We start from the raw sequence: 14,690 nt of genomic DNA, 5'->3' as shown, positions 1-14,690 counted from the left end.
ACAAATTGGTTCCGCAAAAAGCAAAAGCAGTAATGGTTTCCCGAATCATCTCACGACTTTGCGAGCTAAAGTTCACGTCACCACTTAGAGAGTTATTTAATAAAATTTAACAACACCGTTTCAGAGACAGATCGTATCTGCTCGGTTGAGGAAGAGATACTGTTGCTGTTTCTAGATTTTAAAAAAATATCTAAGGTTTTAATCTTCAGTGTCAGTGCTTTGGTGGCAGATACGTTACCTCCAAAATTCAATAAGAAGGCAATCTCAGTTTGCAGGCAGATCACAACTTATGTTCTGTCATTTAACCCGTAGACAAATTTGAGGAAGACATGACAGTGAATCTTTTCTCTTTTTCTTTCAGTGTCAAAGGCACCGCCAGTAGAAGTAAGCTGTCCGGAGGTTTCAACCTTTCTGAGGAAGAGAATGTAGATGTTTCTACGCACTCCATAAACAATCTCTCCATCAACATATCCGACACACACTGAAAAGGCAGAAAACAGTCGGCTACCTGTTGATTCTGACATGACATGACATGATGAAAATAAAAACAAAAAAGTGACCCTGAAAATAACTCGCCACTGCAAAAAGTATGCACTTCAATCAAAGGATATTTGTTGACCACTAGGAGGTATGGCTCAGTGAGCAGAGTGGAGAGGTGTCTATTTAAGTCCCTGAGTAAAGAGAAGAGGACCAGGAAGGGCCCTTGAGAGCTGATGTGCATCAGTCAGCGATTGTTGAGCTCTGCAGAACTGTATAATAGGTTTCTGCGGTCTTCGGACTGGACCACACATACAGACACACATGGCTGTTACAGAGAAAGATTACATAGATGAATAGGCAGACAGATATGCAGCTAGAAAGACAAATATGAAGTAGACGCAGAGAGATTCAAGCGCTCCTGCTGAGCTAACAATCTTGCACGCCATCCCTACCTGCAGCCAATGGTCTTACCTGTTCCACCTCTCTGAACCACCAGGCTGGTCTCAGCTCCAACAGCGCACTCCTTGAGCAGCTCCACCACCTGGGTGTGTGTGAATCCCTGAACTGGCTGCTTGTTAATCTCCATGATCAGATCACCTTCGCACAGACCCGGGCAGCCCTGAGGCTCCAGGACTTGTTTAACACGTTGGCCTGTGGCGCTGTCTGCTATAGTGAAGCCAAAACCTTCCATTCCCTTCACCATGGTCAGGGTCAGCAGCTCCCCCTGGGTCGCCCCTGACGACGCCATGGAGATGCTGTCAGGAGGCGTGGTGCCAGTGGTGGGAGGAAGGGAGCCATCTAAGTGGGTGTCACCTGGGTGAGGGGGAAGAAGCTGCTGCTGGGCATTGACCTGGTCCTGACTGGGGTCTGTGACGAAGCGCGCCGTGCGGGAGAGATAGTCCAGGTAGTTGTCGTAGCCCGTCCTGCCATTCACCATGATGGGTCTCTGTTCCATGATGCCCAACGGGGAGATGATGGTGGTGGTGGTGGTGTTGTTGGTGTTGGCAGCTTCCTCTGGGTCGTAGGGCAAAGGGTAGCCGCGACACAAGACGAGCGTCACGCTTTGGCCAATGGGCACCGACTGAAAGAGCTTAACCACATCGGCATGGGTGGTACCCAGGACACACACGTCATTGATGTAGACAATGACATCACCTGCAGACAAAAGCGTGGACAGAGAGAGACATGATAGTCAGGTATAATCGCGTGAACATTTGAAACAAAGTAAAACTGGAACTTCCGGGGGAAGTTGGCAGTAGACACTATGGACAATAAACCCGAGGAACGTGTTTGACCCTTGCAGCAACAGCAATGAAACAAACCCCTCACCGAGCTACAGCTGGTGTTAAGCTTTTGGAATGGTGACAAGCCCGGAGATGATATCAGAACTTCAGCTCTTTAAAGCTATTTCAATTCTCAAATCAGCTGTACAGTACATCAGCACTGTCTCTCTTTGGTTTACCCTTACAGCCATAAACCGTTTCTGTAGATAAACATCACCACAGATAATGTCTTATCTGCCTTTCAAGTGTAAAATAGTGGAAATGACAAGTGGCTAAAACGTTGCATTTCCTGGGACAGAGTGCTTTTATTTGCTTACTGCAATGCACTGTACTGTAGATAAAAACCTAGCTGACAATTAAATGTTCCCACACAAAGGAGCTCCACACCCAGGCTTATCTTTGTCTCAACAAGATTACTAAATATAGTGTTCTGTGCTCCACTGTGCAGCCAGCATGCATGGTTTTAAAACACTGAGCAAGTGGGAACACAAGGCAGGAGCCCATGTTAATGTCTGACAAACAAGCTATACCTGGGTTGATAATGAAAACAGTTATTTAACAGTTATCTAATTGCAGGCATAATTGTCATGCTCTTTAGAGAGGGGGCAGGGAGAGAGAATGAGTGTGTTGCAGAAAGAGAGAGTGAAAAACAAAGATCCCTCAGGATTAATAAGCAAAGCATGTGCTTTAGTGATTTGCCCTCACCTTGCTAACAACAAGCTCCACCCTGTCCAATTCTCTTAAAACGTGATCAGGAGACTATAATAGCAATAATGGCTGGGTCAATGACACTTCTTCTAAAACAACACGGCAATGCATATTGAATTTCCTGGATTGACCGTTGAACTGGAGCCAAGCTACTGACCCCACTGAGTGACAGCAGCCGAGGTAAATGGAAGTTAAGATATCACCGAAATGTTCTCTCTTATTGTAAACTGTGTCGCGGACAAACGCTCTCAAGGTTTTAATGCTCCGCCGGTGTTGACTGAGCGAGCTCACATCTCGAGGCAACGTGACGAGAGGGAATTTTTAATCTATCCGGGTAAACGCCACCGACATTTGCCTTGAGCACCGGTGTCAGAATCAATAGTTGAGCACACTGGCGAAAAACAAATGATGATGCAGTCCTTGACCTCGAAGCGCCCCTACCATGCCCATATATCTCATTGTTTATGACCAGAGGCAAATGGTGAGAGATACACACGTTCTACCATGCATGCTTGTACCTGAAGAATCAGTTTCCCAACTACAAACTGAGTTTGTATTTCCAACTCCTAGTGTTATCTACAGGAGCCATGCAGAAACCTTTGGTTTTATGGGCCAAGATTTTGAGGTACAGTATCTGCAGAGGTAAAAGGAATTTTGTTTGTGGTGATCACAGCATTTACAAAATTACACCTGAAAGACTCAAGAAAGATCACTCCCCATTATTCCAGATTAGCGGTTCTCAGCGTCTTTGGCTTGTGATCGAAATTTCACTCATGACTCCCCATTAAAAGTTACACATTTCTATGAACTGCAAGCAACTTGAGCAAGGAAGAAGTTTTAACTGCTCATGTTGTTTTATTTCAATTTTGAGTCCTGACTCTCCAGTATTTCTCAAAAAAACAAAAACAAAGCAAAGACACAAGACAAATAGAAAAAAAATAGCCTACTCTTTTCTACGAATGTTTGTAATCAAGAGTCCATTGTTTCAAAAATTACAATGGATTTCTGTGACCTGTGAGAACTTCAAGCCAAGAGATATTATAACATTCTCATGATTAATTTCTAGAGGTCTGAAAAGGTAGAATACTTTATGCATTTTGCAAGAAAACCAAACAAAACCAAACAAAAAAGCAAGAGAAATTTCAAAAAAAGTAAACACAATTTTACAGAGCAAATATGTTTTTGTTCTTCTTCGCTATCTTGTTAACATCTCGCAACTCTTAGATTCATCTTGTAACCCCGAGGTTTCTTGACGCCCAGGTAGTCCTTTGGATAATCTACAGAGCTGTCGGTCGGCAGGTACTACCATTTCTATGGTGGAAATTAGATTCTATGAAAGCTCTCAGTGAGCTCTGTGGATTATCCAGAGTAACTAAGGCCACTGTTTCTCTGACATGTTGCTGTTCATTTTGTAAAAGTGCAATTTTTCATTGCCGTGAGCAGCGCAAATCACATCCAAGTAACATATATCATCAGTAAATAATACACAAACTCTTTACATGGCTCGATACTACAAGGGCTTTGGTAGTTTGGGGAAAATTACCCTTAATAAAGACATATGGTCACAAACACAGGCCTGGATAAAAGGGAAGAGAAATAGACACATCAACAAGGAGAGCAGAGACAAAAGCACACCGTGACCACCATGGCCACCCAACATTCTTCTCTCCATCCATTATAAAACATCCTGGAGGTCACTTTTATATTCTAAATTACACTGACCTTTACTGTAAACACCACACTCACTGGGACCAAGGCTTATGTTCCCAGCAGCTACTTCATCTTTCATTGACCCACCCTTGCATATTCCTTATGACATATTCATCTCCAGCTACTGGTGTGTTCAAGAGTCTGTGGACGAGGACGAAAAGGTCTCAGTGGCCCTGCCCAGAGCACGAGCCCATGATAACAGAGCAGTTTAAAGTCTCCGCAGGGGGCGAGCATTTGTTAAAGACTGATCTTTAGCATGTCCAGCTAACTAGCTCACTAACTGCATGAATTTGTGTTGTTGCAGGTAATATTAAAAAGAAAGCCCTGTTCCTGATTAGCAAGTTCAGAGTGTAGTATCAAACTTGTGTCTTCCTCTTTCTGCAATCAAGGACCAACTGCTTACAAAATAGCTTAGAATTATTGGATAATTCTAATCTAAATTAAAACCTTCATGTGGAACTGCATATTGAAATTTGATATAAATAAAATAAAGCTTTTCAAGGAATTAAAGTATTAACCTAAGCTAAGCTAAACATTTAGGAATTTACATATTAGTTGAGGTCTATGTCTTTTCAGTTATGTGTTTTTATGGGTGTTATTGATGTAGAATGTATAATAAATTGAATAAATTGACACTGATTCAGTAAAAAGCCAATTGTTATTGCCTTTTGTCAGTATCTTATCCGAATAGAAAACACACTGTAGTATATGGATACAGTTCAGCAGAGTAACCCTCTGGTGCTAATTGAGTGTTGCAGCAGTAAGACTCCCTATTTTGAAACATACTATGCAAACGAACCCTCTTGATTTTTCATTAAACGTTGCCTCTGGCATCCAAATTAAGCCTCTCCACTTCAAGCTAATGCAACTTTTTGCTCTGTATTTCACAAAAACACAAAAAATATCACAGCTAATGAGTCCCACATTTCTTCTATGGACAAAAATAAATCCTGCAGAAAAAAATTCTATGAAAAACATAAAAATTTCTACATAACTGCACTGCATGTGTTCACGCTGTTATACATTAGAAACTTGTATGATAAGTGCTTGAACATGTTCTCCCTGGTTGTGTAATCACGTGGTGGAGAAATGCAGGAGAAAGCGACACAAATTATCTATCTGGGGTCGGAATTTCACGACTCTGCAGGCCTGGGTTTCCTAAGTGTGGGCTCTTTGATCGAGCTAGCTCTGCTACTGCAGAACTAGGACACAAAGTCTGGGGAAGAAGGGAGGGGGATGGAGGGGGGATGGGGAGGCAGAGATGGAGACGAGCTGAAGGGAGATGCTGGCGGTGAGGAGACAGGAGGTGAGAAAATACATAAGAGGGGGGGATTTCTTAGTTATTTCTGGGGACAGAATACAGGAAAAAAAGAGAGGGGGATGGGGGTATAGGATGAGAAGGCAGAGACCCAAAATGTTTAAATGCAGTATTGTCAGCACAAGCTTTATTAGTCATAAGGGGATCTCTTTTGGACTGTTTCACCCACACATTTATAAAGAAACAGGGAATTTATGACCCAGTGTTCTAAAAGAAGTCTGTTAACACAATTGCGAGGTAATAGAACAATTCAAGAGTAATTTGAAGAAGAGAACTAGCTTTACTAAAAAGGAAGGTCTGTGACCAGCTTACTTAACGTATGATTAATGACCAATACAACCTCTGTATTTGCTCCAGCATACACAGATAGGAACATCATTGCATACTGAGAGCAATGATAAAACTTGCTACTTCTACTCCCCTGACCTTTACTACATCTGGCCTATCTCAGAGTGTGTGTGTGTGTGTGTGTGTGTGTGTGTGTATCAGCGCATATGTGCTGCAGTTCCACCCCCATGTGGCCACAACCAGGAGTTATGGTGCTCATAAAGTCCCTTTCATGATTAATGGAAGAACAAAACTCTGCAGTTGGTGCACACGCATAAACACACATATATGGAGGTACAGCGCAAGCTTGGCAAGCTGCAGCTGCAAAGGCACATGCATACACCAAATTGGCATTACTCATAAGTGTGTTTAAAGGGCACTTGTAGTCCTTTCATCTTGAAAAAGGAGGCTACACACATCTCTATATGAACTGCTTATTTATGTGTGATTTGACTATTTGTAGGCTCTACTGCATTAAAAAAAAAAAAAGGAAATGTGCAAAATGTTTGGCTTCAAAACTTGCACTTAACCAAAAGTCTTCAGATGTATGCTGATAATATAAGATACTGGAGGGGTCAAACTTCCAAGGAGAGCCACCTGTAATTGTTATGCTGACACTCACAGCAATCTCCATAACTTGCTGGAAATTATGTATCTGTTATGTGTACACAAGTATATGAACTATCTAACTGTATGACCCTGTACAAATGCCCGCCAACCATGTTTAAATAAGTGAGATATGTTTTTTTTAAAAATGCCTTTCAGGTCTTAGTTTATTGTGCTACATGTAAAGCATGTCAATTTTACTCTGCTAGGTAGCTCCAAGAGACCTGCTGGTTAAATAAAGGTAAAAAAAAATGTTGTTTATTGTTTCCCTGCTTGTGTTTCGTCCACGCCTGGGGCTTACCTGTGGCCATCTTTCCATCAGCTGCAGCAGGCCCGTCGGGGATGACGCTCTTGACCTGGAGGAATTCGTCGGGCTCGTCGCCTCCGATAATAGTGAAGCCAAAGCCCATGTTGCTCTTCTGGAGTGATGTGGACAGGAAGCTGCCTTTCAGCTGAGTGGGGTCCCGTGTGAACAGTGGCTTCTCTGTAAAAGGACACATAAACACACAAATTAACAGAATGGAAACATCAATACTTAATAGGCTTTATAGCAAAGACTGAAAGGACTCAAAAATTGGTGCGGGGCAGTGCTCACGGGGTAGGGGCATGGGTAAAGCTTATCCAGTAAGATATGGGTGTAGCCACAGGAAAACTGGCAAGGTATGATTGCAATTGCAAAATAGCAAACTTGGACAGAGGTGAGGCTGTGGTGCTGAAAGATGCTGGTGTGGTTCAACAGTTTTGGCTCCCGTGCAAAGTAAAAACCAAAAAATCCCTCCTGGCACACCCAAACACTACACTATAATTTGCTCCTCTCCTCCCATGCTCGATTATGGTGGGCAGAGGGGGTTTCAGAGAGCATCAGTGGGGCAGGTCTTCAGTCCCATCCCGAGGCTACCAAAGAAGCAGCAAAATCTGGAAAACGACATGCTGTCAATCAGGGATCAGTTCCAAGAGGAGATGCTTGGTAGGGTTAGGGAAGAATTGGGAGATTTCTGAAGGGGGGACAGCTGGGAGACTTCTGGACGAAAAGCACCTTGCTTAGGAGTGAGGGGATCTCAGCCAACAAGCTTAGTTGCACTTAACCAAGTCTCCCATCTTTGAAACTTGGAAAGGAGAAGTGGTTAGTGTGCTAGTTAGCATCCGTCGCTTGCCATCACTGGTCCAGACATAGAGTGAGTGATTACACTCTCTGCCTGCTTACGCCAGCTGATCAGACCTGTCATGATACACGCTTGTCACACAAATCCTTCAACTGCCTTCGGGGAAAAGCTTGCTTAAGAGCTAGCATGCTTACAGTCAAATGAGCGCAGGCAGCCACGAGAACGACAGTCAGCCGCCTCTGCTTCTCTCTTGGCCTACTTACTGACAAAGTGCCACAGGGAGAAGGGGCTACAGACAGGCTGCTCTAGCACCACAGCGCAGGCGGAGGTGTGAAGCTGCTGATGCTGCTCTTGCTGCTGTTGCTGGTGGTGGGGGCACATATTCATCCGCCGCGTCAGAACGCGCCGGAGCGGGGAGACGTCGGCGGAGGAGGATGTAGCGTACAGACCGGCCCTGCGACCCAGAGTTGGCGAGCGGGAGAGGTCGCCGAGGCTGTGGCAGCGCTCGGGCACCTGGCCAACCTGCGCGAGGGGGGATCTAGGGAGGGTGGCACAGGGGCTGGCATCCTCCACTGGCATCGAAGTTTGGAGAGAAAAGGTGGAGGAGGGAGGAGGTGGGGAGAGGGAGGAGAGAGAGCCTCACTAGAATGTACACAGTGTAACCACGGAGACAGGCTCTCAGCTCAGAGCGATGGACTACTACGTTACTACGGAAACAAACCTCCACTTCAACAGTCCAGACAGTCTTTTTCTAGCAGTACATCCTACTGCTACGGCTGGTGCAGAGTGAGCACTGGAATCAGGTAGCAACAAACCATTAAACAAAACAGTGAATCACATTGAAACCCACAAGTCCACTTGGGAAGAGGACTATTTATGTGACCAGTAGGTATTACTGTCAGTCCCACCAAAACGCAGGTGTCCAACGGACTTTCCACTCACTTAAGAGTGAACTGACTACTGCATCTCACGGTCAGTCAACGCAACGGTAGTCCTGTTCCTTACGAGCCATTTGAGCTATCATGCTTGGTTGCAACTCCTTACTGCATGTTGCTGGGGCGATCCGAGCAACTAGTTTCTCCTGAAGTCGGGGAAGTCAATTTGGAAGAAGTGGAAAGTGAGTCCCATTTTGTTTTGTATTGTACATATGATGACTTAAGAGTGTAAAATTTTCATTAAATAGCTCAACGTTTCCCCGAAACATTCGGGTTTACGCATGAGTTGTTGGAATTGTTATTCAATTTTGAAGTGTTTAAGTTTGCTGTACGTTTTCTCACAAGCCTGGTAAAGAAGGCAAGAGTTAGTATTAAGTATTAGTATTAGTTTTTATTCTGAATTCTCAAAGAAGGTCCTCAGAGCTTCTACTTGGTTTTCTTTAGTTTCGGACTTTTCGTACCATTTTTTGAAAACGTTCAAGCAGCATTCTGGATCTGGCTTATCTGTCGGGTCTTCTGAGCCCATAGTTGTATGCACGGCACAGTAATTAAAACTGAAATTACTTTGTGTAATTTAGTGTTATTTATTGGACAATTTCAGAATGGCAATAAATCAATATGTCACTAGATTATTTCCAGGCAAACCTTAACCCTGAATGAATAATCACAAAAAAATTGGACTGTAACCTTTCTTATCAAATGTTTTTTTCATTTTGTAATAGCCCTGGTTGTAATTTAACAAAAATGTGTGATAAAGCTAACAAGAGACTTTCAGAGGCAGATAAAAGTAGCACAAAAACACAGTTTTTGGCGGGGAAGTTAACATAATACTCATTATTTATATACAGTTGATTAAGCTATGGTGAATGTCGTCTACAAAAATAAAGACAGATAATGAGCATGTCTACATACCCAAATCATGAGATATCAGCTGGGTTTGTTATTCAAAAGCCAAGACATAAGCAAGATGGTCTTACCTCTGTAGATGGTGGGAAGGGGCAGTGAGGACAGACCCTGGCTTTGCATCTGTTGCTGCTGCTGGAGTCTCCTCTTAGCCTCCAGGACTGGGTTCTCAAACTGGGTCCTTCTATTTATATGACTATGTTGACAGAAAAAAAAAAAAAAAAAACCCCAAACAAACAGAAGAGATTACAGATTTCACACTATCCTGCTGCACTTAACTTAAGTGCAGCAGGAGAGATCAGATCTAAAAATCCTGGCACTACAGCAGCTATTGCTATGATGATTAATTAAATGGCCGGGCCCCAGATTATGTAACGGAGCTGCAGAATGGCTTTGCTGAGTAAAAAAGAACAAACGACTGATTGAGAGCTTTTCTTCCATCTTATAACAAGAATTACGTGAATCAATGACTGGAAGGAAATCTGCACATGAAACAGTGATTTCCTTTACCGTCCCCCGTCGTTCTTAATTTAGTTTGCAAGAGGGAAGATAGTCAATGACTACAAATACTGTAATTTGCCAGTGTAATATAATTACTCATCATTAGCTACTTCCCCTTACTCTTTGAGACTGCGCACACACACACACACACACACACACACACACACACACACACACACACACACACCACCTATCTCTCCTCGTCTTATCTTTTAATGAAAACCCCAGTATCACACTGATAATTACAAAACAGCTGGACAATATTTTTCCCGCAGTTACATAATTTCAAGGTCACGCAGCTACTTTCATGATTTTTACATGACGACAAAGCAACACAATAGGAGCCTCTCGAAAGGGGAAATGGAGTATGTAAGGCAGTGTGTAGTCGAGTGTCATTCTGGAGGTTTTCTTAAGCAAAATCGAGCCAAATGAGTCCCCCTGCCTGTCTAAAAATAGAGCCTTGTCCCTATGCCCCAAAGTGGGGAGCATCCAGCCAAAGAAATGACACCTCTGAACGTGAGGGGAGATGCAGTTCAATAGAGGACAGGCTACTGCAGCAGTTGCTATGTAGATACATATTCGGGGTTATGGATAAGCAGCCTTGCAGAATGTTTGAAAAAGAGACACTGATTTCTGCTCGCGAGCTAATCTACGGATACAAATGCACTATGAGTATAACAGACACAGGGACGTCACAGAAATATGGATTCGCACGCACAGACAAATAAACTTCCCTCTGCAAATAGACAGTAAGCTGTCAGCAGCCAGACAAAGGGAGCAACTGCTTCCTGGCTGCAGCACCAGTCGGCTCCTAATAAATATGATTAGTACGGCACCGGCGGGCTACATTGAAACTCAAAAGCAAGCCATTATATATTAAAGATGTACCCATGTACCCGACTTACTCGACATAGTAGCTGCCGTAAATGGGGTCATCGATTTTCTCCCATCCGTACGGAAGCTCTGTTTAAAAAAAAAAAAAAAGAAGCAATGAGACAACAATAATAAAGGGCTTGTTTATTCAGTGAACTTACAGCAGCATATTGATCTTGCATGGAAACATCTTTAGGGCAGAATTAGTTTAAAGCATCATTTTACTGTCAGCAAATACCAGGATTTTGATGGTGCAATAAAATGTTAACTGGAGGGCTTGCTGTTCTTTCTGAGCAGGCCGCACGTTCGGGCTTGAGAATATTCTGAAATCTCATCTTTTATAAAAATTTGATGGCGACAAGACATGAGATAAAAACATAACTGTGTTTTCTCAGCAGCTTGTCACATCGACTGATTTAAAGAGGCTACTGGCTCTTTAATGCCGTGCATCAAATGCATCCGTCTCCAAGAAGAAGTTGCAAAATAACACCAAATATTGATAGAACTAGTGGCTGAATTTAAATCAGGAAAATATTTATGCCGTGCATCTTCTCTATGCCAAAAATATTGTGTTTTGATGTGGGAACTTTGCATAGATTAACAACTTGAACTAGAACAAGTGCAAACCCTCAGGGTGTTGAACCTTCACAGTATCAACTGGTAGATATTTCCAAAGGTGTTTAACAGTCTGACTGCAAATGTTACAAGCTAAAGACTGAACGCAATTACGGACGATCAGCACATGACAGTCAATTAGTGACAAATGACAGGCAGCTGTTGTGAGAAGAATTTGGATGAGACGTATCACAGAATGAATGTCAGTTCTCAAACTATGCTTTTAAATTGCTTTTTAAAGGGCAAAATGATCAAATGTGCACAATGAAGTGACACAAAGTAGTTTTCATGACTACCTTCAAAGAAACTTGAGTAGAACATTTGGAAATAATAATTGGTGTTGTCATGACATGTATTATGCCACTGACCGGGTCTCCTTTATGATCTCTATTAAATACATCAAATACTTTCTACTGAATAAATAAATGTACCCCATTTTTTTCAAACCGGTATCAACAGGTCCAAAGGACAGTTGTGGAAAGTCCTTCAAATGTTGCAAACCCTCCACACAAGACAAAATTTTTGAATAATTTCTAGTATGAATACTAAATTAAAAGAATATTAATGCATCCCCCAAAGTTATAACATATTGGTCTGAACACCGGCTGGCTAACATGTGCACAGCGGCAACGCTAACATGCTGAGTTCAGAGGATAATACTGACCAAACATTAGTTTAGCCTGTCAGCATGCTAATTGGCACTAAACACAAAGTGAAACTGAGGTTCGTGGGGATGTCATTTGTCCCGGGCAAGCTGAAATTTTGATCTGAGGATGTCCCAGGATAAAAAGTGAAGGGGATTACTGAAGTTACTAGAATTCTTTTTGCGAGGGGCATGAATGTCGGCACCAAATCTCTTGGCGTTCCATCAAACAGTTGTGTAGAGATCTCAGTCTGGACCAAAGTGGAGGACCAACTGAACAACTGACACTGACATACCTAGATCCATGCTGCTTGCGTGGCTAAAAGCTACTTGCTCAGATAGAGTGAAGAGCTCTAACTTGGCATTTTCAAAATGGCCTCTAACTTTTCAATTGTTCTGTATGAATGCAAAGTCATTGGTACTTCTGCTCTATCAGCCTCTTCCTGCGTGTAGATTGTACTTCAGAACATGCTGCTTTTGTTCCCAATGATCAAAGATGCTTTTCCTTTCAATCCCCTGACAGTCAACAGTCACCCCGGACAGGATTTTCAAAGTTCCCCTCTCCTCTTTCCTCTGCCCACAGCTCACTGACACAACACAGCTCTTAAATACATGACTGGAAGGAGTTCCCCGTTTGCTTTTCAGGATATGAACAATTAGCATTTAAAACATATTCCCACATGCAGACTTTAGTGTTGTATCATAATAACATGATCATTCAGAACCGAGTTGGGTACATAGTATGAGAGGCTCTTGTTTAAAATAGCATCCAAAATGAATCTAGCACGGAGCTTGGGGACAGTGTGTTCCAGTGCAGCTCAGCTTAGAATCACACGAGCTTTGATTAGTGACAATGCAAAGTTAATCAGGATGAGAGAGGAGATAACAGCGGAGACAATGCTTCCTAATCAGAAAAGGGAGCAACTGCAGGGAGCGCTAAAGCGCCTCATGCTCCCGAAGACCCTGCGGCTGGTTGAGGGCATGGCCGCAGCTTCAGAGAAACACACGTCAAGCGCCACACACCACAGATACTATTCTGTATGGTCATTGCATACATTTAATATTACTCCTTGGCCTAGTTTACAGACATCCCTCCCAGCCCTCCCACGCAGAGCAGAAATAATCACAACAATGCTGGTGCAATGCTCATGCACGTGCCATATGCTCGTCTGAACCCCTGCCCCCATCCCCTCAAAACAAATTATTAAACTTTCATTAGGATGCACTATTTTTTGCCTGCACACTCGCTAAAATGCCTACTTACTACACACACGCGCGCACACGCACACACACACACACACACACACACACACGCGGTTGTGAGCAATATAACAGAGTGCTGCGAGCAAGTTGACAGCCCACGGGAATACCTCCTGTGAACACTGCAACATTCCTTAGCCCCATCTCCACTCATTAAATATGAAAGAGAGCTTTACATGTTCTCACCTCTACACACAGGCGCACACACACACAGACACACACACACACACACACACACACACACACACACAGACACACACACACAATGTTACTTACTATACAGGCAGACACACCCTCTCTATCATTTTACATATACACAAACAAAGACGCCCACGCAAAAACCGAAGATCAAAAGGGCTGTCATGAATCTCACCAGTCTTCTAATTAAAAGCTTTTCTATTAAAATGTCCACAGAAAGAAGAAAGAAGCCAGAAATGTCTCCACAAATCAAGCTGCACATGGCACTTGAAGGAGATTTCTGGTTTATTTTATCTTGGGTCTTGTTTTCGTCATTTTAGCCATCATCATCAGTTACAGTACAACGCCGCTGTAACAAGGTCAGACCAGGCAAGAAACAAGAGCGGTCAGAGGATCACCGAGGCTGGGAGGAAGCCGACAGTTAAATCAGATTATCTAAACAGCTTTAGTTGGACGGAAAACCGAAAAGTGAATTCACCCGAAATGGTTGCCAGGATACTAGTCTTTCTTTCTCTGTTTGGGATTTTTTTAAGCCATTCTACTCTGTTCCTAGATCTCAATAATCAAAATGCATAGTTGAACGTCTTGAGAAATATGCTCAGTCGCTTTTCTGGCAAGAGTTAGATGAGAGGACTGATACCACGCTCATATCTGTTAAGTATGTGGCTTAAGCCAAAATGTGATTAGTTCAACCCAGAAAAGACTGGAAGCAGGGTGAAACAGATAGCACGGCCCTCTCCCAAGCTAAAACACATGCATGCAAGCACCTCTAAAGGACTAGCTGAGTCTCCCTGCTTCCAGTCTTCCTGTTGACCTAAACCAACTGCATCCTGGGTCTAGCTACGATCCTAAGGTGAGACCTTTTTCAGATGAACAGCAGCCACTGTGGCCACAGATGACAACTGAGGGATAACAGTAAAACATAGCGTAAAAGTAGCACCGGCAGAGACGAGTCAAACGTCAAGTCAACTGACTCAGAAATATCTGTTACTCGTCAATATCCATGTAAAGTTTGCTAACATTAGTTAACATAATCGATCATAAACCACTGCTCATACCTGACTAAGTAGCGGCACAAATCCCGAGAGTCCCTTTTAATGCTTATGAATTCAACTTTTTATTTGTGAGAGAATGACTGTGCTAGATCTTTAAAAGTTAAACATTCTCACGTTAATGTACAGTCATGACAGGGGTATCAATCTTTTCAGCTACCTCTCGGAAAGAAAG

At 43.0% G+C, this 14,690-nt stretch overlaps 1 protein-coding gene across 15 annotated transcripts in view; it reads right to left on the bottom strand.

The window, feature by feature from the left end:
- magi2a (membrane associated guanylate kinase, WW and PDZ domain containing 2a) overlaps positions 1 to 14,690 on the bottom strand; it is a 206,413-nt gene that overhangs the window by 40,046 nt on the left and 151,677 nt on the right. For 9 of the 15 annotated variants that reach the window (XR_005708722.1, XM_040142883.1, XM_040142890.1 and 6 more), the window contains exons 7-11: positions 10,780 to 10,837; positions 9,448 to 9,569; positions 7,799 to 8,107; positions 6,734 to 6,916; positions 952 to 1,635 (exon numbers count right to left, since the gene is read on the bottom strand). Coding sequence is in view for 14 of the 15 variants with exons in the window: in XM_040142883.1 (XP_039998817.1) it covers positions 952 to 1,635; positions 6,734 to 6,916; positions 7,799 to 8,107; positions 9,448 to 9,569; positions 10,780 to 10,837 (1,356 nt within the window). In the remaining variant the exon portion in view is untranslated. The remainder of the gene's footprint in view (positions 1 to 951; positions 1,636 to 6,733; positions 6,917 to 7,798; positions 8,108 to 9,447; positions 9,570 to 10,779; positions 10,838 to 14,690) is intronic. The other 6 variants (XM_040142916.1, XM_040142988.1, XM_040142922.1 and 3 more) reach the window with 1 other exon arrangement.

This window comes from Xiphias gladius, chromosome 2 (genome assembly GCF_016859285.1).
Source record: "Xiphias gladius isolate SHS-SW01 ecotype Sanya breed wild chromosome 2, ASM1685928v1, whole genome shotgun sequence".
NCBI lineage: Eukaryota > Metazoa > Chordata > Actinopteri > Istiophoriformes > Xiphiidae > Xiphias > Xiphias gladius.
The sequence above is the reverse complement of the archived record's forward strand: the minus strand, read 5'-3'. Positions and strand labels throughout refer to the sequence as shown.